General features: G+C 41.2%; 1 protein-coding gene across 1 annotated transcript in view; it reads left to right on the forward strand.

The window, feature by feature from the left end:
• The window catches only part of ANO2 (anoctamin 2), a 199,877-nt gene that overhangs the window by 6,810 nt on the left and 166,231 nt on the right, over nucleotides 1-26,836 (forward strand). The window contains exons 2-3 of the mRNA XM_049821656.1: nucleotides 212-384; nucleotides 3,294-3,686. Of these exons, the coding sequence (XP_049677613.1) occupies nucleotides 212-384; nucleotides 3,294-3,686 (566 nt within the window). The remainder of the gene's footprint in view (nucleotides 1-211; nucleotides 385-3,293; nucleotides 3,687-26,836) is intronic.

Here is a 26,836-nt window from a genome sequence, read left to right on the forward strand (position 1 = left end):
ATCACTGGTCTCCCTTCCCCAACAGTTCACCCAGGTAAGTACCTGTTGTTCCTCTGCAGTTGTATGCACCCCTCTCTATTTACTGAAGCACAGTATCTGAAGTTGAATAGTGCCCATTAACTGCAGTATTTCCCATTCCTTTAGGAAACTACCTGCACAAAACCTGCTTTATATAACAATACTTATCTCTCATTCTCAGACTTTCCTCTAGCCTCCTCACACCCAACTCTGAATGGACAGAAGACAGCAAAATCAGCAAGGGACTCTTTTTCAGCCTACAACAGCAAATACCTGACAGTTCCTCAAAATCGGACTTCTTTGCACAGCAGCAGGGTCAATGGAGCTTTTGAAGCACCAAGCTGCACGGAGTCCTTCAGCAGTTCTGTAAGTAGGACTTTATGTTCATTGACTTACTTCTAATGCCTGTGAGATGAGGAAGAGGCTTGAAGCAGGGTGAGCAGAGCACGGTGCACTCTCTTCCTGGGTGTTGGGCAAATCCACACTGTATTGGGAAAAGTAACTATGCAATTAGAGTGATACTACAGCCTTAGGTAGTTCAGTAGGTTCTCTCAGTGTACAGCAAGAACTAATTACCACTGTAGTAGTCTCACCAAGCTTTCTTAATTATTTACTTTAGCCAAAATCCTCCAGAGCAGGAATAGGGGGTTGCTATTACCCATAGTGTAGGAAAAGATCTGCAAGCTGATGACTGAATTAGCTATCCCTATGCAAATCCTGGGCCAGCACGTTCCCAGGTGTTAGTGTGGGCTGGATTGGAAAGTGGACGTGTAGTGTGGCTGCAGTCTTCAGAGCAGAGCTGTTGTTAGAGGAGACACCCCTTGGGCTATGTTTGTAGTGATATATTGGCTATGAGAGGACTAGAATAAAATCATCATGAAATGCTGATCCTACCTTCCCATTTTCTTATCACTTGGTGTGCTGGCTACTTGGAAATGTCAAGAAGCAATGAATGTGGGACTGAAAACGGTAATTTAAATCACTGATTCTGACTTTTACAATGGCTATGAGAGGGAAGGAAAGATCTCGATGGTCCCTTCAGTGACATTTTGGGAATTGCAACTTATTTGTATTCCTCCCTAATAAGGTCTTCTTGTGCCAGAATGTCACATGGTGAGGAAAGCAGTGCAAATTTAGGGCCAGAAAATGTCCTTACTGAAATCTGTTGGAATTTTTATTTGTTTTCTGTGCAATAGGCACCCATAATAATGGGGATGGCACTTCGCTGCCAAGAGTGAGGAAAAGAGTCAACAGAGAGGGAGGGAGAGAGAAGCATTGTTGTATCTCCTCATCCTATTCTGTGTAACTCCAGCAACACCAAATGTTGCTATGGTGCTCTCTCAGGTGGCTGGGATGTGGCAGCTGGCTCTGCACGGTAATAAACAGGAAAACCTCTTAGTGACTTTTCATGTTCTCCAACCTCCTTCTTCCTTCTCCCGCATTTTGTTCGTGCTTCTAATTTCTGCCCACACTCGCCAGTAAGGGAGGAGAGGATGCTTAGAGCTCATCTTCTCTAGAGTCGGCTAATGCATTCCATTGTGCCAGTGACCTGGTGGTGCTGGCATCATTACTTCTGCGCTGTATAGCGCGAAAGTCTCTGGAAAGGAGACTAGAAATCTGCAACGGGTTTTTCTTCACCATGGCAGAGATGGATCCTGAAGGTTTGCATGGACTGCCTGTGAGTACTACATGAAAATGTATCTAACAAGGACATGGGGAATTGCAATAAAATGCTGTCTCCCAAGCAGTTTTATATTCTGCCAGAATGTAGTGCTGAGTTTAAGTTTAGATATGCCTAAAGGGACTATATAGACACTTTACACGTAAAGTGTGTGATAAGTGTAATGTGCGGAACAGATTATTTGGTGATAATTTCCTGAAAGAATGAAGGATGTAGTATACATATAAACCCAAGATTTATTCAGTGATGTGGTGACTGAAAGCTACTTTGTGGGAAACTAAGTGAAGAAAAGCAATAAAAAACAAGAATTTGGGAGATGTTGGGGGATATAATAACATGCACATTTATATAATACCTTCAAAAATTTGTGCTGTGTTAACAAACAAGAAAATTGCCATACAGCTTGCTTGGTTAACTTTGCATTCAGGGCTACCAGTGCATGTAGTGGAAGGGGAGGTGGGGAGAGAAAGAAATCTGTATTTTGTACCTGTCAAAATTTTGCATGTATAGCCACCTATGGGAATCATAAATGTCTGGAATTAGGTTATGGGCTGATTACTCTGGATCAGGTTGACCCTATTTGTTTGCTTGTATCTCGTTCCCCGGTCACTGGAGGGCTGGTGTCACTCTAATGAATGACACTGTAGACAGCTCTGTGAAGAGTTTTAAGCTACAGCACTGAGCTGGAAAAGGTGGTCAGTAACAGTTTTGGAAAACATATGGGCTATCACGAGAAGTGAAAATGAATGCCTTACATTTGGTATCAGAGTTCAACACGGGTGCTGCAGGACTGCCATCCAGGCTGGGGTGCGATGGCGGGGGTTAGTACTGGAGCAGCTTGACCCCAAAGGGATTTGGAGAGTAGAGACGAGGAGGCAGGGACGGTCCGAGGGGGAACTGAGCCCAACACAGGGGATTTGAACTATCTCAGTCATTGATTTCCTTTTGCAATATTACTGGTCAGTCACATAGTCTTTTCATAATATGTTAAAACACAGGTCAGCCGGCAGTTAGCCATCCACAGGGCACATCCTTTCTAATCCCTGGTATTTTCCAAAGCATTTCTGTCCAGCCCTACGCTTCTTGGCCTTGTACTATATTAAGGATATTTCTCCCGTTCTAGCTCAGATCAGTTTCTTCCCTTTCTTCCTGCACACAGTTTTTTTGCTTCCCTCCCCTGCCCTGCTCCGCAGCACATCCTTTCTCATATCCCGATCTGTAACGTGATCCTTATTCTCACTCCTCCATCCCATTTCAAAACGCGGGTGTCTTCTCCTGTATGGTCTGTGTACATGCAGGACAGAGAGACAGTGTTCATGCGTGTCCCTCCGTACCTGCCTGTCAGGTAGGTCTCCTGTGTGTTGGGATAAGGCCACTATCTTTAGCCACTCTCATTTTTTTACAGTCGGAGGAGGTCAGCGTGACTTAATCTGGTCTGCAGAGCGCGCGTCTGTAGGTCGTACCTAGCCCTGTCTGACCTCCCATTTTGACTCTGCTCAGCTTTCCGTCCTTGTGTGGAGACGGACCCCGGGCCTGCTGCCTTCCTGGGCTTTTTGGCTTTCTTGTCTGTGAGACTCGTGTGCTTCTCTCCCAGATTATAAACAATTACCTGGACGGGACGCAAGGAGGGGCCGTGGACAAGGCGTCCCCGAGTGGCATGCATTTCAGGGACTGCAAGAGGAAGGTCGACTACGTCTTAGCCTACCACTACCGAAAACGGCTTGCTCGGCACCCGCCCGGCGCGGGCTCCCCAGAGCTGACGCGCGGATCTGCCTCCTCGGCCCTGGTATTGAACGGAGGGATGGGGAAAGGCCGTGCTGAGCTGCCGTGGCAGGACGATGGCCGACGTGCCCCGCAAGAGAGGCCGGGGCTGGAGGTGATCGAGCTCGGTCCCCCGGACGCCCTGGAGGAGGAGAAGCGGCTGCAGCGGGAGGAGTATGAACACAACCTGGTGGAAGCGGGGCTGGAGATAGAGAAAGACCCTGAGGTAAGATGGGGAGACTGGGTGCCCGGAGGGGAGGCCAGGAGCCTGGCTGTGGCCATGCCCTAGGGTCCGGCCCGGCCTGCCTTCATTCCCGCCCGGCATTAATGTTAACTGAGAGGCAAATCATGCACCTGCCATCTCTTGAAAATAAGAATATCTGCTGCTTTTCTTCTAACATAGCCTTGCTGACTCCCCCACCGTCACTGGTGCAGCTACAACAAGTGTAGGGTGACCTGGAGGTACGTCCCACGGCCAGCTTGAGGAGCTAATCCTGAAGACAGCTTGTTACCGCTGAACAGTAGTTCAGTACTGGACATCCCTGGGTCAAATGCTGCCGCCACGGCAACCCCCAATTAGGGATCTGCAGAAATATGTTGTACAAGCTATTTTATTCGTGCCTAAAATATGGTGCGAAGCTAAGATGATGATGGGGGGGGTGTTTCCGAGTTTCTTGGTTCTTGCTGCCTGGGAAATACGTGGTTGTTATTGTTGTTCAATGCACTATTGAGTAGCAATTTCAATCTTACTTCAGTAGAAAACATATTTCTTTACCTAAATGTTCTTATGGCATGCAGTGAACACACTTTTCTTGTGCAAAAAAAACCCCAAACCAACCTGTTTACATTTTAATATTGTTACAATGAAGAAAGGGTCTCTTAAGTAATTTGCTGGAATACAAAGCGTTCGTAAGACATTTCATATTTCCTCAGAATAACTCGGTGATTTTCAGGGTGACTCTTAGCTTTCTTCCCAGCCATATGTAAGTTTTGTGTCATTTCTTCATTCCATGCACAAAAAGAACAGCTCCTACGCTGCAACAGGAGAACCTCCCAGCCTTTAATGTATTTCTTCTCACCACATGTGCGTGATGTTGGATAGTGCTATGGTCATATCAGCTGGGAGCTGTGGTTAGGTTACTTGACTGCAGCCAGTCAGTCAACTGAGCACATGTCTTCCAAATCCCATGTCGATGCACTGAGCGCTGTGCTATCCCTCTGGACCTCTTTGAAAGCCACAGGTATTTATATCCATTGAAGGGAAGTCCCCACTGCGTTCTAGTTTTAGGTGCTCTGTTGTTTTTGACACCAAATTTAAGAAACTTGGGGCTTCTTCTCAGAGGTGCTGAGAACTTACAGCTCATATTGCTTTCAGTGCAACCAGTCAACACTTCCAAAACGTGGACCAAATCGCAGATTGCATCTGAAAATTTGAGTCTAGCTGACTCGGCATAGCGTACGCATGTTAAATCACTGGCAGGAATAGAAAGAAATAGAAAGGTCTTTCGACTCGTAACATTTTCCTTGCTCAGTTTGCTGAGTTGCAGGTGGCTATGGGTTGTATTTCACTGTACAGCCTGGCTGAGCCACCCTTGCACTGAACAGAAAGCAGTGATCTCAGATCCTGAGTCTTTTATGCTAAGCATTGGCGTTAAGGTTCAATACTGCTGACACATGACTATCTTACTGTTATGATTTTTATAACCAAATTGCATAAAACCCATGAGAACAGCTCTTTTTGGAGGCTTCTTTCAGTTCTGAATTTCATCAGAACCTGAAAAGTCTAGCAGGAGAATTTGGATTTGATTATTCGACTCATTACTTACCCGAAGTCCAGCTGGATTCAAATTCTGATTCAGACCCCTTCCAAGTGATGACATGCGCTCTTAAATAATATACATAGTAATAAATGATGTCATGGAGAGCTGATCAAGAACAAACTTTTTGTCAAGGTTTTCGTTCTGAAGAGGAAAAGGCTTTTTGTAAATGAACTGGAGAGTTCTCAGGAAATTATTTGGTGACCAGTTCTTTTATGGGAAAAATTAATTGAATTTCAAAATTACAAAAAATGCAATCCCATCAATTCTCTATCTGTATACGTGTCTGTACATAGTTGCTCCTGCCCTAGCAACACTCAATCTGTCTAGTCAAAAGGGGAAAGGGGTTTTCCCTCCAGAATCTCCTGAGAAACTAGAAGGGACTATGCATTATCCTTTGTCTTCCCTGCCCAAGACATGTGGCTTTTACTTCCTTTTCTTTTTTCTCACTTTACTGGTTTTTTTTCTTCTGTTAGTTAACTCCTGTTAAATCATGCTGAAGCTGCTGTCTGTTATCTTGCTGTGAATTTCATAGAACATGCTGATCAGGCACATGTGAAGGGTACAGCTGGCCTTATACGTTGATTACAATTGTATGTTGAGCTGGTATGAGAACAACAGATTTTAGTTCTGGGAAAAATATGTGTCTATAAGTTCACTAAACTCAGAACAGTCTTAATCACAGCATGCTGTATTTTTGGTGTATAACACAGTGGACGTTCAAGTACGACATTTCTAGTGGTTTACGTGGAACATGCACGTTGGGGTTTTTTTTTGTTGCATTGCTAGTATAACAAGTGGATCTTTTTCATATAGTATTATTGGAAGTTGAGATGTATTCTCTAATATGCATCTCTTGCCATATGTTCTGGACCACGTCCTAAGATGAGTCTGATCTGCTCAGAGGGCTGGCTGCAAAGGTAACCCAAAACTGTCCTCTGTGGCTACAGCCCCTGCATGAGGGATTCCAATTTTGGATCCTTGGTTAGAGCAAGCCTTGGTTTCTCTTCCTTACGTCATCTGCATACAGTCTTGCAAAGAAAAATACTCATTTAAGAACAATAGGATATCCTGAACACAATCTCTTTCCTGAAACGGGATCAGTTTTTACTTGAAGCAGTAGCAATAGAAAGGAAGAGGGCAAAAGGGTATCTATCCACTATGTCTGTGGTCTTTAATGAATTTCTCTGTGCTGTTCTTTCTAGGTGGCCTACAGTAGCTAAACAGTTAAAAAAATTATCTTTGATAGGGCTGATGTAGTTCTGGTTCTTGTTAACCTCATTGCTTGAACAACAAGAACAACAAAAAAAACACCCAAAAAAGGGATCAAGCCATTGACCTCTTTTTACCAATATTGTGGGAGTCATGAAGGATGTATTCACTGAGTAATACAGCTGATTCAGCATTTAATGACCTATGAGCATCTGCCTTGTGGCTGGAAAGTTGCTTAATTTATGATCTCAGTTAACCCTACTTTGTAAAGACTGTAAAGCTTACCTAAATTACCTAAAGATTAACCTAAATGAACTAAGCACAACATCTTTTACATCAGGCTACTCAGTCTACTAACATCACATGGTATTGGAGTTCCTCTCAAAGCTGCTGTTGTAGGCTAAAATTGTTTAGACATTAGGAAGTTTGTCTCTAGGAACACAGGACAGCATTATGAGAATTTAAAAATCTTTATTTCTACAACTAGCTTTTTGAAAAAGTGGGAATTTCCATGGTGTTATATGTTTGTTAACATATGATGTTAATATGGTTGTTATATGCTGAATAACTAGGGACAAACACCTTTCTCATTTGTATTGTCAATTCATTGTGTAAAAGAATAGAGACAAGAAAATAAATGAAGATACATAATTTGTACGTGGAGAGGAGAGTATTACTCTTTTTTGAATATGTGGAAAGCAGGCAAGATTATGGTCTGTCTCCGTAGTCACCCAGTTATTATTTGTCAATTAAGGAATTTTTGACTAGTTTTCAACTTCCTTATAACTTTCTATCCCTTGTTATTGCTGTCCTCCAGAGAAACTTTGTTCTCTCTTAATATAACTTTATTGGCTTTTTTTTTGTTTTCCTGTTTTTAAACTGAGATATTATTTTGCACGTCCAACACAAAGTGCACAATGAAGGCAATGGGCATGAAGCTGAATGTTACAACTTTTTCCTCTAATGTGACATTGAGTACCCATAATAATGGGTGGTCGTAATGAGATTTGACAGCCGCCTTACCACACTCCCTGGTAATGTCATACATGATCCATAGCATGTATTCATGTGTTATAACAAATACTGCCGCCATCAACTTTCAGTCTTGATGTTCTGTGTGTCAGGGACCACAAGTGGCAGATTAAGTTTAAGGAGCTCTTCGGCTGGTTATCTTCTCTTCAGATCAAAACTTCTGGGTAGTCCAGCGTAGCCTGTGTCCATGAAAACAACTGAATTAGCATAATTTAGGGTTATGTGGAAGTTATATTTGGTGGAAAGAATAGGACAGAAGAGGAAACTCCCTATTTGTGTCTGATGACAGCAGCATAGCAACACAGAGCTAGTGTTTTGCATAGTTTGTTATGAGTAAAAATAATGTTTGCTTCTGTGACTGGCCTGTTTGACCAGTCTACAAAGTTAGATAAAATAAGCCTGGTGTTGACTCTTGCATGTGTATGTAGAATTAACTACCTTGTATTTTACATTACACAGTGACAAATATAGACCCCACTAACACAGATCCTGTAAACACTTATGCTAATCTGCATAGTGGTAAACATTTGCAGGATTTGCTTTCTCTGCTTCAAAGTAACACAATTAAAAGTACAGTAAAACTCTTTTTCCCAGATGTACATGCCAGAACCCAGATTCTTTGGCATGTCTTTGTAAACCGTGAAGGAATGCCAGCAAGTCACATTTACCCTTGTGAGCTAGCTGCCAAATCCATGGCAGTTGTTTCCAAATAAACCCTATTTAACACTGGTGGCACAAGTCAAATTTCATATCGGATACACAGAGAATTGCCTGAGATAGGGACACCTTAAAAGTACCCTCAAATTTTCCACCTTTCCCACCTGGTTTTCAGGAAGGGCAATAAATACCATTAACGTTGCAGGCAGTTCTTGGGGTTGAGGTTTGTTTGTTTGTTTGTTTTTTGTTCCTGGAGAAAGTGATTGTTGTGTTTCATCTAATGTGGAGCACCAGTAGTTCCCTTAAATTTGAGTTGTGCTGCTGCTTTAATGACTGCAAATGCAACTTGTACTGTATTCAATTAGTATTATGTATGGCAAAGCATAATAGGAATAGAGTAAGAAGACACTGGAGATGCACCTTGGCATTCTGACAAAGTAGGATCATTTTCAAGCACATTGGAAATGAAATGTACTTTGCTAAATAGCATTTAGGAGATGAAAATATCTTTTAAGGGGAAGATGATGACAATTTTGAAGCCACGTGTAAATTACTCTCTAAGAAGCTCATCTAACTTGAATTTTAGAGCTGGCATAGTTTTAAGGATGTCTTATTGAACTCTGTTGGCCACATTACACTTTGAGGCAAAGAAGTCGTTAAGGTCCTCAACGTATCAGCTTAAGCAGTACTGTTGATAACAACACTACTCATGATGGTGGTTGGGAGTGGATTTTTCTGCTTGATATTCAAAGGCATGTTTTTGAATTTTTGTGGGACGCCCCCCCTCCCCAAAACCCCTAAAACCCCAAACCAAAAACCCCAACAACCCCCCCCAACAAATAAAACCAAAACCCACAACCCCTCAACCTAAAAACCAAACCAAACAAATAAACCTCCCCCCCCCCCCCAAAACAACCTCCACCCCCAAACCAGCCAACTCCCCTTCCTGCACCCCCCAACCTGAACCAAAGAAAATCTTATAGTGCTGCAGCTAGATTTTATCTATGGGATTAAATTGCACTGTTTTGTCACACTAAGGTACTCCCCATTTGCCACTGGAAGAAGGCTTTAACTTTTATCTTGTCAGCTGTAAAGGACAAGAGTAGCCAAAATAACATCACAGTGAATTATTCAATGCAGAGGGGATTTTTCTTTCTCTTTCCTCCTACTCCCTTCTCTAGCTGAGGATGATTCTGTTGAGCAGTGCCATCAATGTTCTTGCTATATGAGTTGTTTTCATGGGTCTGCTATATTCCCTAACACCACATTTATGTCATACGTAGCTTATTTTAATGTTAATACTTTTAATTGTGAAAAAGTAGAATTCCAATGGCCAAGAGTTTAATTTATTTGGATAAACCTTTTTACCCTTGACAAAACATTTTTTTGGTATAAAATATTTCAACTTTTAGTTAAAAGGTTATGGATATTGCTTAATTCAGTAGCAATTAAGAGCCTGAAAACATGATGTCTTTTTCCAAAATCTATCAATGTGATTTGCAGAGAATTCCAAGAAAAGCCTCTCATGCCCTGAGTACATGTGAGACCTCTTGCAGGTACTCAGTGTGAGTGTTATAGTTGTCTCAAAACGTTCCTTCATCTAAAGTGCAGAGAAAAGCTTAAAAGTAGCTAACATTAATTTTAAAAGGATAGGGAAATTTAATATGAGTCCAAGACCTTTATCCATGTTAATGAACACCTCCTGAATCCAATAAGAATGCACACAGCATAATGTAGTATTGGAAGCAGACTGGGGTCTTTTGTGCTCTAGGTCTTTGGACTTTGCATTTCACTCTCTCTTAGTACAGTGCTCGGAACAAGGCAGTACTTCTTTAGGGGCCTCTTAGTGTACCAATTATATAAATATTTGATGGTTATTTTTCAACAACTCTAGTTACAGAAGCATTAATTAGCTAAAACATGTTCTGCTCCTGTATGTTACTTATATGGGGCTGAAATGTAATACACAGCTCTTATAAAATTAAAGTTGAACAGGCAAGGCAAGGTTTTCAGTGATAGTGAAGTGGACGTGATGAAAATATTGACAAGTTGATTAACTATTTAAGAGGAAATTATGTCTCCATTTTAGAAAGGATTTTGGAGTAGCCCCATGGGAGTTAGGTGTGGTTCAGTCAGTATTAAAATAATGGTCTATGATAACAGATGGCTAGGTAGAATGGCTGTGCTGTCAAAGCTGAAAAGTCCATTCTATGAATCCTGTTTTTTAATGATTATGTTGTGACTTGAATAGATGAATGGGCAGACAGACTCACTCTGTGTATTTTAATTAACATCCAGACACTTAATGCTTAGGTATTAGGTACCTTAGTCAAAATGGCTTCCAAGGGATTTAGCAAAAATTGAAGAGATGGACAAAAATGGGCCTGTATGTATCAACAACATTTATAGAGTTTTGGGGCCAGCAATGATAAATCTCATCAATCGTCTGCAGGTTGGGAAATAGAGGCATCAGTATCTTAAGTTTCAGATGGTGGTAGATTTGGGGTGTGCATTCTGGTGGTATTTACAATAGGAGCCGGGCAAGAAACATCCTATTTTTACTTGTATTTTTACATAATGTTGTTTCTATCAGACTTGCCTGGTAGAAATGGCAAACAGCCTCTCAAATTTGTGTCTTCATTTCACTGTGTCCTGTGCTGAGTTCTGTCACCTGCTGGAGGAACTACTTCCATTTCTACAAACTGCTAGGTAGATGAGAAGCCCACAAAAATGTCTTAAACATCTCTGCGAGGGCATAGCTGGGAGAGGGGATGAAAAGTAACAAAATTAGCTGCTTGGCTTGTTCACAGATGAATCCATGAAAACATTTTTTAATTATCAGTGGTCTTGTTTGCATCAGAAATTTTAATCTGCAAATTAAATCCATGGAGATAATTTGGAGAGCAACACAGGGAGCCCTGAGGGATGCCGCGTTGCACTGATGATGCTGCAGGAGCTGGAGTGCCTGCAGAGGAGACTTGGAGGCTGAAGTAGTGATAATTTCTGTAAGCTGTTTAGGCCAGTGCAGCTTGAATAGTAGTTTCATGAAAATGAAGTAGGAAAATATGAGACAGTTTGGGGATTTTGGTCCTGGAATTTGTTGCTTTTCTGACATTTTAAGGGACAGAAATCATGCTGCTGTTGATTGGGGTGGGGAATCGGCTCCTACAGGTGCTGGGTGAGGACTGCCCCAACTGCAGTGCCTGCTGCCCGATGCATCTCAACCTATTTTTTGGCAGAAGAAGAAATCCTGAATTTCAGAGATTCTTTTGCAGGGGAAATGGGATTGCCTTTGCTGTCCCTAGGCAACTGCCTACTTTGTCTATAGCAGCAAACAGCCCTACAGGTATCTCTGATACCAAAGGAGCAGTCACTTCTGCATTTCTGCTGATGAAATAGTTGCTGTATGATTTTGTTGGTTTTTGGAGGCATTGCTTCTTAGTTATGATCTGACACTTCATGCAAAGGAAAGGAGGGAGGTCTGCCTGCAACTCCTTTGCGTAAGTGCGAGACATTGAGAATTCCACTGTAGATAAGTGCTCCCTGTTTTTAATATGTTGCTTTTATACATGCATTCATTTATGTACTGTTTTATGTTGTTGTTATAAAAAATCTGAGGTAAGATGGTGCCCCTCTGTTCTTCCCTCATGTTTTTTTGGCCTCTATGAAAGCAGATTAAAAGGCATTCTCTGTCTGAAAACTCTGTGTCTCAGAGACAAAAAATGAGAAGCAAGGACAACAACGAGAGAGAAATCAATTCCGCTTATGTTGATGGAAAAACCAGGGAATAGGATGTGTTCTTGAGACAATTCTTTCTCTGTGGAAGATGAGAGTGGGTCACATCTTTCAGTGAGCAGATACAGCGTTCTCTTCCAGAGCCAGGGAGAGCAAACCAGAGGTGCCAAACATTCTCACTGCAGGGCAAAAGAACAGTCTCAAGTGAAGCAGCAAATGGTTTTTTAGAAAGGGATCTTCCACCTCTGCTACTTCTGTTTTGGCCTCTGATGCAACTGGCTATGGAAAAGCTTTCACTGTCCAGAGCTTCTGGATTGTTATAGTAAGCATCAGTCCAGTGTTACTTTTTTCTCAGCTCACAAGTCAGAGCAAAATCCAGACCACTTTTATGGAAGTGGCAATGTTCTTTTGAATGGCTTAGCTGGGGGTGAGGGTAGTGAAGAGGTAGAAATTAAAACTTGAATGTCAGAGAGAGAGAGAAAGAAGAAAAAAAAGAAAAAAACCCTGCAAGGATGTGAAAAGGAAAGAAAAATCCTCTCAACCAACCAACCAATGGTACAGTGGCACCAGTGCCAAAGGAATGCCATAAAGTGGCATCCACCAGCTTCTGCTGTCTCAGATTTAGGAATGGATTCCAGCAGAGAAAAGGCTGGGGAGTATCTGCCTATGGAAATTAGTCTTTGAAGGATAGGACTGTCTTACGGGAAAACCCCCCAACTCTTTGTGTATGTGTGGAGTGAGGGGGTGGAATTCGCTATCCTTTAGCAGATCCAGGGAAAAGTAACGTAAACAATGACTCAGGCTTGTGGGATTCTTTTCATATGTTTTGGACTCTTTTAAGGTCATCTTGCCTTGTTGATGACTCTAATGGCTGTGTGTGTCATTCTGTCCAAATTTAAGTTATTATAAGATCTGTTGCTCATGACATTATGACTAGACAGGCAAGCATACTTCTCCAGGAAGACAGCCATTATAGGAAAGGAATTATTCCCTTCTGGATGCACAACTAGACATTTTATGGTGTGTACATTTTAAAACTTTATATTGTGTATGAGAGGGAGGCATTTTGGAATGAAAACTGGATTCATATTCAAGCTGTTAAGCAGGAAGAGTGGAAGGGTCTTTCAAAGGGGAAAAAAAAAGTAATTTTCCCTTAGAAATCAGACTGTCCTCTTCAACACAAACAGTTTCTAAAATCCTTTGTAGACCTAAGTTCTGGGTGGGGGCTGAGCTCCAACCACTCAGTAACTCGGCAGTAGTTTGTGTTGATGAGCACAGATCTAGTGGAGGGAAGCTGTCAGAGAGGGAAAGATTAATCAGCTGTCCCACTTCTACTGCAAGATGACAAGAATCTAAAGATATATACATATATATAAGTTAAGGGAGAAGTGAAGAGTGTGGTTCACTGCTCTATGTGCTGGGTCTGTATAGGAGCTGATAAGTTATCGCTTATATTTGGACTGTGCTGATGGTGGCTGCAGTAATCTATAGCTTCTGTAGCTTGGGGGTGTGCTGTTACTTTCCAGCTGTCAAAGGATCTGTTTTGGCTATTGAAAACTGCAGAAATACAACTCTTCTCCAGTCAAACTCTTGTCCAGTATTCCTGTCCCTTTTGAGTACAGCAGAATGTTACTGTGCAAATGGCATGGTACCTGAGAAGTCCACCTATTTGTATCACCAGAGGTAGCATTATGGAACCAAATACTATCTCACTTCTTAATTTTTTTGGTGAGAAGGAGTGAGGGTTGGCCTGCCTGATCCAATTTTAATGAATGGATTTGCAGAGTGACAATGTCATTCACGGGGAAACGGGTGAAATCGGAAACCACACAGGTTTTCAAAGGCCTGACGTATTTTACTTCAATGTAAGAGTGAATATGTTTCATGGTACCTGAATGGCAGCTTCTGAATGTTGTTTCTAATTTCAAAAATGTTGAGCATCTGGTTGCTCTTAGCAGTGGGAACTGTCGGATGTATAGTACTTGGGAACACCGCAGCACAAGCTGCATTTTCAATCTGGTAAGAGTTGCATTTATGTTTTCCATTTTTAAGAACAAAGAGATAAAATTCAATATACCATCACAACCACCGTGATGGCATCTGCATTGTTACAAAGTTAGGATACGTTCAGGCAGCTGCTCACAGAGGTTCCTCTCTCCCTTCTACAATAACCTGCCAGGACTATGTAGATGAAGGCAGGGCTCTTGCTGTTCTGCAAGAACTGAGGTCAATTCCCTCTCTCCAGTGTGGTCTGGGCTCTGTATTGTGGCAGACTGTTCCTCAAAGGGGCTTGGCTTGATAAGCATTTAACATACCACAGGTTGAGACTTCTGGAGGGGAAAAGACCTTCAGCTACAGCTTAGTCAAACTGAGATTGGTTCTCTGTATAAACCATGGTTCTTCTAATGCCTACATACTAAAAAAAAAGAAACTGCGATACACAAGCCATATAGAAGGTTCTAATCAGATTGTTTTCAGCTAGAAGTGTCTTTGCCAGTCATTGTGAGGTCTTTTAAATCATAGGACAAGGCAAATCATTCAAAACTGTATCACATATTTATTTCTGTTGTTCTAGATCAGCAATTACTGTGGCCTGAATAGAACAATGAGGAAAAAAAATTTAGCAGAGTGGCATCAGGCTGCACGGTTCCTATTAATGTTAATGGGAGTTAGGTGACTAAATCCCCATGCACAGCATGGAAAATTTACCCTTCGGGGTGAATTCTCTTCTTGATGCACAGGGCTGATAACTGTGTGCACACTGGTAAGTCTCCCTTATGTGTACAGGTATGTGCTCATGGTGATAGGCCAAAGAAAAAATCATGTAAGAGCTAGATACTGATTTGTGTGCAGTTATTCCAGGTTAGCAGTAGTGTAACAATGATTTCATCACCTGAAACAAAACAGTTGGACAAAACTATTTATTTTTGAACAGGTGTATGGATTTTTATTTGGTTTTGTGGGCGTGCTTCCCTTTTTTTTTCCCTTGGGTTGTTGTTTTTGTTTTTGTTTGTTTGTTTGGTTTTTTGTTGTTTTTGTTTGTTTGTTTGTTTGTTTATGGAGATAGTAGATATGTTTGCTTTAGCTCCAAACCCAAGTTCTATCATCTAGGAATCAATTCAGCAGTTCAGTGCTGGCTTCTCCCTTCAATTCCTTTATCTCTGTAATAATTTTAGAGCATTATTGAATTCATTAAGACCTATATATTCTACTTCTAAGGAAATTCTTCAGGTAGATTTAGGCAGATGACCTTGGAATTTCATAAGATGTCTAGTGATAAAGCAAATGGACAAAATATATTTGAGAGAATGCGCTACTGTTAGGGGAAAAAAAGAAGCTATATAGTTGGATATTCCTTCTTATCTTGGGAAACAGCAACCTTTCTAGGGGGAACACAAAGACACCACTTAGAAGCATTCTCCTGAAAATGCAGAGGGTGGCCATTACTTTCTGTAGATTAGTGACAACATTGAGTACACTGGAAGAATACCAACGCCTTTCTCTTCCAGAGGAGCACAGTGCAATTCTCTTAGTCATGGCATCACTTTACCAGGTAGGAGATGAGGAATTTGTCTGCAGGCTTTGTCTACATGTTCACCAAACTCAGTCATGGTTTACTTGGAGAAGTTTAGTAATTCAAAGAAAATGTAGCATCTCAGAGATAGGGAATGTATTCAAGGTCTTGCAAATACTTAAGCAGAACTCCAAGCTGGCACCTCCAAAGTGCTAGTTCAAACTACCGTTATTTTCCCTTAATCCCTTGAAAATGGGGAAGGATATTCCTGCCCATCCTATGCTTAGGAGTTTTTGCCAAATCACTCGGAGTCTTAACTCTGCTCCCATTGGAACTGGCCACAGGATGTGAATGATTACTTATCTTTTGTAATGCTTTGAAACAAAGTGTCAACTCCAGTAAAGGTTCTGTAGGTCATCTTTAGTTTTTCTGGTTTTGTGTAATTGTTTCTGTCCCTTTCCCACCTTACTCATCTCCCATTATCCTCACTCATTTGTAAGTTGTAAACCCTTGATGCCTGTCTTGAAAACTTCCAGTGTTCCTGCTCTGTTTTCAAGTCTCATATTCCCTACTTGTTGTGGTTTAACCCCAGTCAGCAACTAAGCACCACGCAGCCGCTCACTCACTCCCCCCCATCCACTGGGATGGGGGAGAAAATTGGGAAAAAGAAGTAAAACTCCTGGGTTGAGATAAGGACGGTTTAATAGAACAGAAAAGAAGAAACTAATAATGATAATAATACTAATAAAATGACAACAGTACTAATAAAAGGATTGGAATGTACAAATGATGCGCAGGGCAATTGCTCACCACCCGCCGACCGACACCCCGCCAGTCCCTGAGTGGCGATTCCCTGCCCCCACTTCCCAGTTCCTAAACTAGATGGGACGTCCCATGGTATGGAATACACCATTGGCCAGTTTGGGTCAGGTCCCTGGTTGTGTCCTGTGCCAACTTCTTGTGCCCTGGCTGGCCATGAGAAGCTGAAAAATCCTTGACTATAGTCTAAACACTACTGAGCAACAACTGAAAACATCCGTGTTATCAACATTCTTCGCATACTGAACTCAAAACACAGCACTGTACCAGCTACTAGGAAGACAGTTAACTCTATCCCAGCTGAAACCAGGACACTACTTCATTTTACAGGCCTTGAATAATCATTCTTTGCTTGCCTCTTAACATTTACACATGCTCAACTGCCACCGAACCCTGTTAGGTAATCAAGAAAAAGTTGCGTCCTAAAGATCCTGTACCTATGGAAGGTCATTAGAAGGCTACTGCGTCCTTTCATTGTCCACACTCTGGATAGTGGGACCTAGGAAATTTCACTATATTCTTTGTTATGTAGGTGTACTTTCAGGCTTTTGCAGGACAGGCCAGTACACTGCAGTGCCCTGTACCTCTGGCAAGCCTACTTGCTTGTCACAGGTGTCTGCGAGTTCACTGGATAATGTTTACTCTCTACCTCCAGTGGCACCGCTCAGCTTTCACAGGTCAATGCGTGGTAACTGCTTCTCCTCACCAGTGCTTGACCTGCTCACCTATCTCTGGCCGCTGTGTGTTCACCGCTGCACCTTCACACCAGCCTTCTCCAGGACCGCTCGCCTGCCCACCGCAGACCACTGCCCTGTCCAGGAGTCTCCATTTCTGTCCATGATGCTCTTTCCTCTTCATATCCTATACCTGTATCAATCCTGCCACTCCTCAGTATGTCTGTGTATCTTTCTTTGGTCTACATGACGTCAGTCCTTCACTCTTCCCTGCTGTCCATCAGTTACAATCAGTCAGTCACAGGCCTACGTGGAAGCCATAATGTCCAAGACATCCACTCCTCTGAGAAAATCTGGGGACAGCTACGTACATGAGCACTTCGTACTTCACGACTGCTTATCTCTGAAAGACTTCTGTGCAAAGTTCGGTGTCTCCCTTATTCTCTCCTGTTTTAAAGTAACGCTTGTCTTAAGAAACTGCTCACCCAAAGCTGGCAAAGCTCGGCTTCAGTTAGGCACCGAAGTTTGCTCATTAGAGGACTTGCTTTACTTTTCAACTGATCTGTTGCAGGAGGCGTCTGAGAGCACCATGGTAACGACGTAGGTCACAGCTCGCACCACAAGGGATCCCAGTTTGTTTATCACCTGTGAGCCACGGTTCACTAGTGACTCTCCTGGAAAGTATTTGTTGGTTTAGGGGCGTTGTGTCACATCTGGCCACCAACTGGCAAGTCTCTTCACAGAAAAGACAGCACAAAGAATGTTTTTTAAACGCTCCAAGATCCAGCTGTAAATTGTTGTTTATTTCCAGATCTTCATAATCCTCTACTAGCATTATCAGACTTGCTCCCTGGCAGGACAAAACCCACATATCAGGAGACCTGCTGGGTTATGTTATTAAAGACAGCTCATCTTAGTATTAAAAGTTGGTGTAGTTTATAATATAATGATTGATACCCCCCCCCCTCCCCCGATATCAGTATAGTTATTCTGTAGTAATGTCCTGTGCTCCTTGCACTTCTCAATTTCCACTATTTCATAAAAGATGTAAATGTAATTATAACGTAAAACCAATTTTGTTAATATTGTAGAGTTTTAAGTACCACAAAAGACTAATAGGTAGCGCTAAAATGTATTCCTTCATTTGCATGTGTCAGTGGTAATTATCAAAGAAAATAATTGGCATATAATTACGGAGCGCTGCAGTGGAATTAAAATCAAAATAATAAGTGTAGCCAAGGAGCTATACTTCAAAAGCTGTAAGCCAAATCCATGAAGTGAGGCAGTGGGCATCTTCCTGCTACCTGGGCCCTTGAAAACAGATGGGAAGGTGGAAGAAATGCAAGAGCAAGACGGTCGCTTCCTTAGTACAAACCTAAGTGCTCTTTCAAGTTAGAAACAGGACCGGGTAAATTCATATTGCCTAATACTGTCCGTATCTGAGGTGAGTGCCTGTATTCGGGTATGTGCTCATGTAATCAGTGTAAAGGGGTAGGCACCTTTGAGGAACACAGCTCATCCTGGCTCTCAGCTGCCTACCCAGCCCTGTCACCTCGTTCAGAGGAATGGCAGGAGCTTGAGGAGCTGCTGTTACCTCCCGCACGTGAACTCCTCCTGCGGCTTCCATCCTTTGGGTTCTCTAAAGTAGTAGCACTTGTGAAGACGGACTGCTAGGCTGAAAATCTGGCAAGGTTCATACCTGTGTCTTTCTCCGTGTCAATGCTAAAACTGCTGTGAAATGTCAGACTTTTAGAAAGAGTAGAACTTAAAGTAAACACGGCTGCCATGTCGTTAAATACGTGAGGATAGAGACAGGAATAAAACATAACCAGCCAAAGGCTATCATGGGTCTGAAGGTACCAGTGGGGACAGGACCTCCAGTCCCTGTGTTCCCTGGCATACTGTCTGGGTTCCTTACAGTTCTGATTTCCAGTTTTCACGTCTTTTATTTTTGAATGGAAAACAACAGAAAAGTGGAGGTAAGAATTCAGTGAATGCTAACTCTTTCCACTGGCAAACAGGTTTAAAAATGTATGAAAGCATTCATGTGAAGGGGAATGAGGATGAAAAATGGGAAGATTTTTTTTCCTGCACACACCCTCTATACTTCTTCAGCTTTACTTCCTCTCAATGAATTTGTGTCTTTATTCTGCCACTTGCCTGTAACAGTAATAGCTGTATTTATTATAGACTGCTTTTTATAAACTGTAAAACTTGAGTTGTTAATCATAAAATAAATACAAATTAAATTATTTGTAGTTTTATAGTTATTAAATGTTGCTTACCAATCTCTTTTGTTCAGTTGATGGCAAAAGGTGCACTACTTCCATAAATTTAATACTACTTTTCTCTAAAAAGCTGGGTTTGGCAAATACATCATGATTAGAAATTGATGTATGGCTGTTAGGTACAGGCAGGCAAAGTGTACTGGAGTGAGATTTTAATGGAAAATACATTTATGATTGATCAAAAGTATTTGGGGATTCATACCAATTCAGTGATTAATTTGAGGGAGACAACCCCAAAGTTTTGGAAAAACACACTGTTTGATTTATCCTTTTTTACAGAATGCATTTCTGGGCTGTTTCAAAATGCTGTTTGAAGAGGAGATTTGCCTGAATGTTATTCAAAGCCAGATATTTAACAGATTAAAAGGCAAAGCAAAAAAAAAAAAAAAAAAAAAATTGGTCATTAAATTTGAGTCAAACAAAAGTTTTTCTTCCTGCTGTTTGCATTTTTGCAAGCATCCTGAAAGCACAGGGCAGGCTGATCCGAGTTAGGGATTCTGTGAATCTGCCCTCTTCTTTCCTGCCTTGAGCAATGTGTCTTGCACAGTCCTCTGTCTTGCAGTGCTGCCAGGAGTTGATCACTCGAAGTGGGGATCCAGCTGAAAATTAATTGTTCTTTAAAACTAGGATTTAGCTTTCAGAGGACTGCTCTGGCTGAAGCAACTCACCGTCCAGTTATATAAATGTGACTACTGGCTCAAGGGGGGGTGTGGGTAGCCACGTGGCTAGCGGCAGGGAGGAATTTGGGACCACAACCTCTGTAACTCACACCAGCCTGAATTAAGGTGAAATGGCAACCTACCAACTGCCTGCGTGAGTTGTGAGCCTGCTAGATGAGGTGCTCGGATGGATCCCAGGGAGGGGACCACCAAGGGCTGCCTTAGAGAGTAACAAAACATGATGCTCCTGCTCAGGACTCGCTCTCTGTGCTACGCTCTGTATTCACATACTGCTCGGTGGGAAACCCAAATGTTGCTTTTTCCTTTGGTGGGGGCAGGGGAGAAGGTTTGAACACCAAGGCAGTCTCCCCGGAGGGTCGAAGTTCAAGCAGAGGTTTCTAATTTGGGTATATATATTTATAAAACTGTGTGTATGTATACTGTACGTGTGTATATATCTCTCTCTATACTAACGTGTCAACTTCAGGGGAATTAAGGCACTTGCAGAGTTATATAAACTTGTGTATGTGTGTTTGTGCTTTTAGTCAAAAGGAAGCGTTGCAATTAGTTGTATTTTTTTTATTTTGTAAACCATCTCTATAAATATTTGAAAAGAGCTAACACATGTTGCAAATATTTAGTTAATGGTCTTTGTTGAAACGAAATTTAAGAAAGCTCTAAAGTCATAATATCCTATCAGTATTAAGAGGTCATTTTGCGTATGTGTGAATGTCCCAGTTGAAGCCTGTCTCAGCCAAAACATCTGTTCGGTCATCTGTGATTGATGTGTGAATTTTTTGGCAAAAGCCCCACTCAATATTTTTAATAGTGAATGATAAAGTTATATTTTTAATGTTTTAACATCATGTGCAATAGTTATATAACCAGATCTGGATCTATGTGGTTACTGCTATTTATACTACTGTTGGGGTGTATGACAGATGAGAATCCAGTGTGTTCTAAATAAACACAGAAGAAAAAGGTAGATCCTGCATTACCAAGATCATAATTTGAATGTAAGGAAATAGAACAGAGCAGCCAAGATAAATTACAGTGGGAGTAAAAAGAATCAGTAATATGTGCTATCCACCCAAAATTGTGTAAATGAGGTCTCGATCTGACCAAAGTACTTTATGGTTAAAGGTTTTACAATGCATTTAAATAATCCTTGACCACAAATACAATATTTTTGTAATATAAATGCTGTTAAGTATATGTAGTAATGGAAGGCAACGACACGATTTTCTGTAGTGTTTCTTTAGTAAACTAAAATATGCAGTTAATTTATTGCCATGCCTTAGTCTGCTCATTTCTCATTGTTTGCCAATTACTGCTTAAATCTGCTAAATTTTTTTTTGCTTCTTTTTCTTGCTCCCAGTTTTGCAGAATAATTCTGAATTTCTCATCTCAGAATACTGTCCCTATCTGTCCCTAGGAAGACAGTTAACTCTATCCCAGCTGAAACCAGGACACACGCCAAGAACAAAAAGCATCTTGTGATCAGTATTAAACAGATAGATTCTGTGATGCCCCCTGCAAATGGACCAGAGTTTTGCTTAAGACAACTGTGTACTGAAGACTGCCAAAACAAGTTAAAAAAAAAAAAAGGGCAAAACACCCCCCACAAACTTTTTTCTATTGATCTCAATCCTAATATATCCTTTCTGATAAACTTAATGATATCACCTGACATGTGATCACCTCTGAACTGTTCATATATGTTAACACGATGTGAGACACGTGAGGACAGTGGATGCTGGAGCATTTTCTGTTACGAGACCGAGTCCTGAGGCTTTTTCTCAAGCAAACAGTCACTGAAGTCCTTAGGAGTACACCCTACTAAGGCACTCAAAACTTAGCATAATAGGAGTTTTCCCTACACGAATTACTTTCTGTATGTTCAGTTTGTGAATGCTCTTAAAGTACCCACTTAAGATGCAGGCTTAAGTGTGTGACTCTATCAGGGCTTTAAAAATGATGGCTAGGTTCCGCAGGCCCTAGTAACACGAGTACGAAGAGATAGGTTTTTTCCCCATTGATTTCAGCAAGCTTTGACTTAGTGCTCATGAGTAGCTATCCTGATGTATAGAAGGAAATACATTAGAGGGTAAATGCATGGCAGGACATGTCTAAGGATTGCAGTGCCTAACCTACAGGAAAGATTTGGCTGGAGCATCCTTAGCCACTGAGCAACAGGCAGACCTCGCAGAACTCTCAGGAGAGCAGCTTGCTTTTGCTATGCAAGATTTGGGTATTCTGTTGCTGAACATATCTTCTCATTATTAAGTCACAGCCTAGCATAGTATTTATGTGGCTTTGTTACATAGCCTTCCTTTTCTGAACTTTTAACGTTTTTCAGAAAATAATAGTACTTGCTACTACTATTCAGTATGGCAGAAATATAGGAAAAATATGGCAGAAACAAAGGTACAACAGTGTTCGATGTGATGCGAGAGAGATATATATATCATCATTTTTTTTTAAAGGCTGTCTAGACAGAGGTACTATGTGATTTTCTTTGAGTATCCTTATGTAAAACAGGCAAAAAGACTTATGAAAATGACATAATAAGGAGTACTTCCAATGAGGCATAACATGGATTTTAAGATGTGGATGAAGGTACTTACTGCTATCAGTGTATAGCACCATATTTATTACAGAAATCTGGTAGTGATTTCCTCTAAATTTCAATTTGTGTGATACCACCAGATTTGGAATAACAAATCTTATATTTTTAGTTTGCTAATTCATTTCGCTTAAGGCACAAAAAACTTTGGCATTGTATCAGGTTAATATTCATATTCTACATTCTATCTGCTAAATATCTTTTTCATAGTTGAAGGTTAATGGCCCACCTGACCCTTACATCTCTAGAAGTGATTTGTTCAGCTTTCTACATAAATCTTCATATTTCAATGTCCATCCCCAAATAAATTCTTACTAAAATATGTTTTTGTTGAATGCTATTGTGAAGCATATTGGAGAACCTACAACTTTATAACCTGTCAAGCTTTACCAAACGTTGTTATAGTAACAACATTTGCTGACAGTTTATTCTTAGAATTGTAATAGAAATTGAAACTCACATTGCAGTTACAATGATTTGGCAACTGTTTGGTTTTTTGTTTGTTTGTTTGTTTGTTTGCTTTTTTAACTTGACAGATGGCTGGTCAAATAAGCAATATAGCTGATGGCTAATCCCCTTTTAATTTTTGTGTTATAGAGGAGCAAACTGGCACTTGTAAATCCTGACTGGCTGCCTTTTTCTTTTTTTCTGCAGAGGGACTCCAGATTTATGGTGATGGAGATGAGAGTTAAATCTAGCCAACACAGGTTATGGCATGTAGGATGCAGTATTGCTAGGAAGGATGAATGCAGTATGTGTTCTAATAGGTGTTCTACCGATATCTACTGAGCGATTGCCTTCTGGACCATAATTTTGGGGGAGATGAGACTAGCAGTATGGATGAGAGAGATACCTGATGTGGTGATAGAGTGTATTGAGGGCTGATTTTCAAAACTGTTGATAATTCAGCATGTCCTACAGAGATCGCTAGAAAGTGCTGGCTGATTAACATTTCTGAAAATGCAGTATTGTCTATTTACTGGCCGATTTCAGTAGTGATCATCATGCCCCTGTGGCAAGATATTATTTCTAGCCTAGGTACCACATTAGCTAAGAGAGCTGGGTCTCTTAGAGCTCCAGAAGTAGTGTAATACTGCACTTTCCATCTATGAACGAGGTATTTCTTGGACACTGATTCCCAGCCTGTCTGGCAAGCTTCTCATGTTAGGCTCAGCTGCAATGTTTCAAGCAATTATTTTTCTTTGCTTGATGATTTGCTCAGATTGCAAGGCTGCTGCTGCTGCTGTTGCTGCCTTCTAATCATCTGCAGAGCCTGCAAGCATCCAGCAGAGCTTATCAGCTTGGGCTCCGCACTTCATCTGAAGCATGCTTGTGCCTCACTGGCTGGGAACCGTTTCTCTAGGAAGTCCTTGGAAACAAGGAATGAGTCCCAGAGTCAGTATGGCTCTTTTATACCCCTGCTGATGCTGGGCAGTTGGAAATGGAGTCTGGTTCCTTGTATTATGTGTGTTTAGTTGAAGAAAAAGAGACGTTTCTACCTGAATTTAGTTGCCTCGTTTGCTGAAGAAGTACAAGAAATACCATTGCACTCTTTTGCAATCTGTCCTTGCTTTTCCCCATACCTGGCTGTACAACCTAAAATGAATTGAACCAGGATTGTAAATACAACCTAACAATAATAAAAAAATGTATCACAGTTGCAAGTAACCACAGTCAAGTACTATAGTCTGGAGATGGGATGAACTCCCTTAAAAAACACATCCTTCGAAGAAGTTTAAATTGTAACATTGTCAACATAGGAAAGGTTATTTTTTATAGTCAGCATTGTGGGTTTTTAGTGCCAAAATGTAGGAAATGGAGATACACCAATAGTGACATTTTCCAGCACCCACTTTCCCTGTCTAAAGTTAAATCCCATGTTTTCTAATTCCACTTAATAGACAACAGCTCACTAGTCTTTGTAGCCTTCAGATCAGTTTTTGAGCATTGATGTATCTTGACTCATCCAGTCTGACATCTTTTGGTTCAAAAGAGAAATGACTTTCTGAAGCACACATGGAGTATGCTGTACTTCAGTCTTGCTCCTGCTTATTCTTGTTGACAGCTACCAAGAACAGAACAATCTCCCTTGTACTATGCAAGAAGAGAAGTGGTTTTTCTCAAGTAACCAGAGTATTGGAACACATAACTAAACAGCATCATTAGCTTTCCTTTGGTTGATCGGTGAAGATGAAAGTATTTCTGGCCCTTAACTCTCAACAATAAAATACATTTAAATTCTTTTCCTTGTGTTAAGTTTTGTCTGGATTTGTTCTTTCTGCAGGCAGTGCTTGCAGATTCCAAATTAACTTTGATCCTTTCCCTTGCTGATAAAACCTACATGATTCCAGACTCGAGTGTGTTCAATTTTCAGGTCATAACCTTTACTGATGCCCATCTAAATAGCACTGTTAACTTGGTGTAGCTGTGCCTAGCCTGGTAGTCTCATTAAAACATCAGAAGGAAAGCAATTGTATCATAATCTGTATTATTTATTATAAACTAATCACCAGATTGTAGCGTGACCTGAAGATAGAGGAACTGCTCAATGGTGAGATTCTGAACTATTGACAGCTCTTGAGTCCCCATTACTCTCTAGACTTGAGGTACCGCAGAGTGCGATATGGTAGGGAACCCCGGCATGGTGTTAGCACCTACGGAGACACTTTCATCAGTCAGGTTCTGCTCCACCACCGAACAGAGAGCTGTTAATGGAGGTGACCCCTGTGACAATAGTGAGTTGTAGCAGTCTGTGATCTGTTCAAGGGTGAGGCAGTTAGATTGCTTTTTTTGGCTATGCAGTTAATCGAAGAAGAGATGATAGTAGGAATTAGGAGGTCAGATACTGGGGAGAAAGAAAGGCCTAAAGTCCCTCCTATTAGATTTGGCATAATTACTATAAAAGGATCCTATTGTTTGAGACAGTCTATCAACAGTGTACCATGTCTCTAACAGTTGCAATGGTAAAATGTTTAGAAAAAAATAGGAACGGTACAAACTTCTATGACACTTTTACTCTAATGTTCTCCTGATGACAGCTACTTTCAGCTCAGGTAATTTCCCCCACTTGATGTAGATTGTCTACCTAGTAACCTTCCATGGATCTCTTTTCCAAAGTCTGGTATAGTTTCTTCTTGAAACATCACACAGTTTTTGCACCCACAAAGTCTTTTGGCAAGACGGAGGTACTAGCCACTGCATTAATATCTGTGTCCTTCTGTTTATTTTGAGTCTGGGTCCCAATAGCTTAATCTGGCTTTGTCTGAGGCCCTTTACTTCTTCCCTGAAAGAGGCAGGAGGCAGTCCATTCACACCCCCTCTCCTTATCATGCATGATTTTATAGACTTCTACAATGTCTTCCTTAAGATTGCTCTTCTCCAGAACGAAGGGTCTCAGCCTACTCAGTGATTCCTATATAGCTGTCGTAGTAAGGCTTTTATGGTGGTTGTTGCCCTCCTCTGAACCCATTTGTGGTCTAATTTATCTCTCTGGGGGTGAGGAGACGGGGACTGCATGTTGAGTTCAAGATGTGGATACAGCATGGATTGCTATGTTTAAATAATATTTTTTTCTTAGTCTCTATTACTTTCCTAATGCAATGTAACTTTTGCTTTACTTCTTGGCTCTTACAAACCACTGAGCTGATATTTTCAAGGAACTTTCTGTTGTCACCCCAAGATGTCACTACTGACTGGTATAGGTCAATTCAGAGCCCAGCATGTTATCTGTGAAACTGGTTTTAACCCATGGATATTGCTTTATATTTATTTACATTGAAAGCTATTTGCCATTGTTCAGGCTCTTACTCTCATAAAGCTTTTCTACAATTTTTCGCAGTCTGCCCTTATCCTTGCTACCCTGAAAAACTTCATCAGCCCAGTTTGTCTTCTCGCTGCTTATCTCTTTTTTTCCAGGCCACTTATGATGATGCTGTACAGCACTGACTCTGCAAAACCTCTTTGGTGACTTTTCTTTCAGCAGTGCAGGATCTCCTCCTACCCAGTTTCCTGTTGTTTAACCAATTATTTATCCACCCCAGGACCTGTTGCCTTATCCAAAATGCGTCACATGATGTTACTGTGCGATTGCCAGTGCTTCTTCCCCTTCTCTCCCTGTTTACACTGAGGCTGTAACTGTCCAGGGAGGTTTTGAATTCCCCGCCAGCAAACAAGCCAACCAGAACACTTTGATTATCTTCATCTTAATCCGCTCCCAATCAAGCCTCTGCAAATACAGCCAACCTTCCTTTTACTGCTACTGATCTTTGGTGAGAGACCTCAAAGGGAGACACCATCCTGGAAAGGCTTGTAGCATATGATTAGGAGAACACACTTAGTAAATG

Source organism: Accipiter gentilis, chromosome 18 (genome assembly GCF_929443795.1).
Source record: "Accipiter gentilis chromosome 18, bAccGen1.1, whole genome shotgun sequence".
Lineage (NCBI taxonomy): Eukaryota > Metazoa > Chordata > Aves > Accipitriformes > Accipitridae > Astur > Astur gentilis.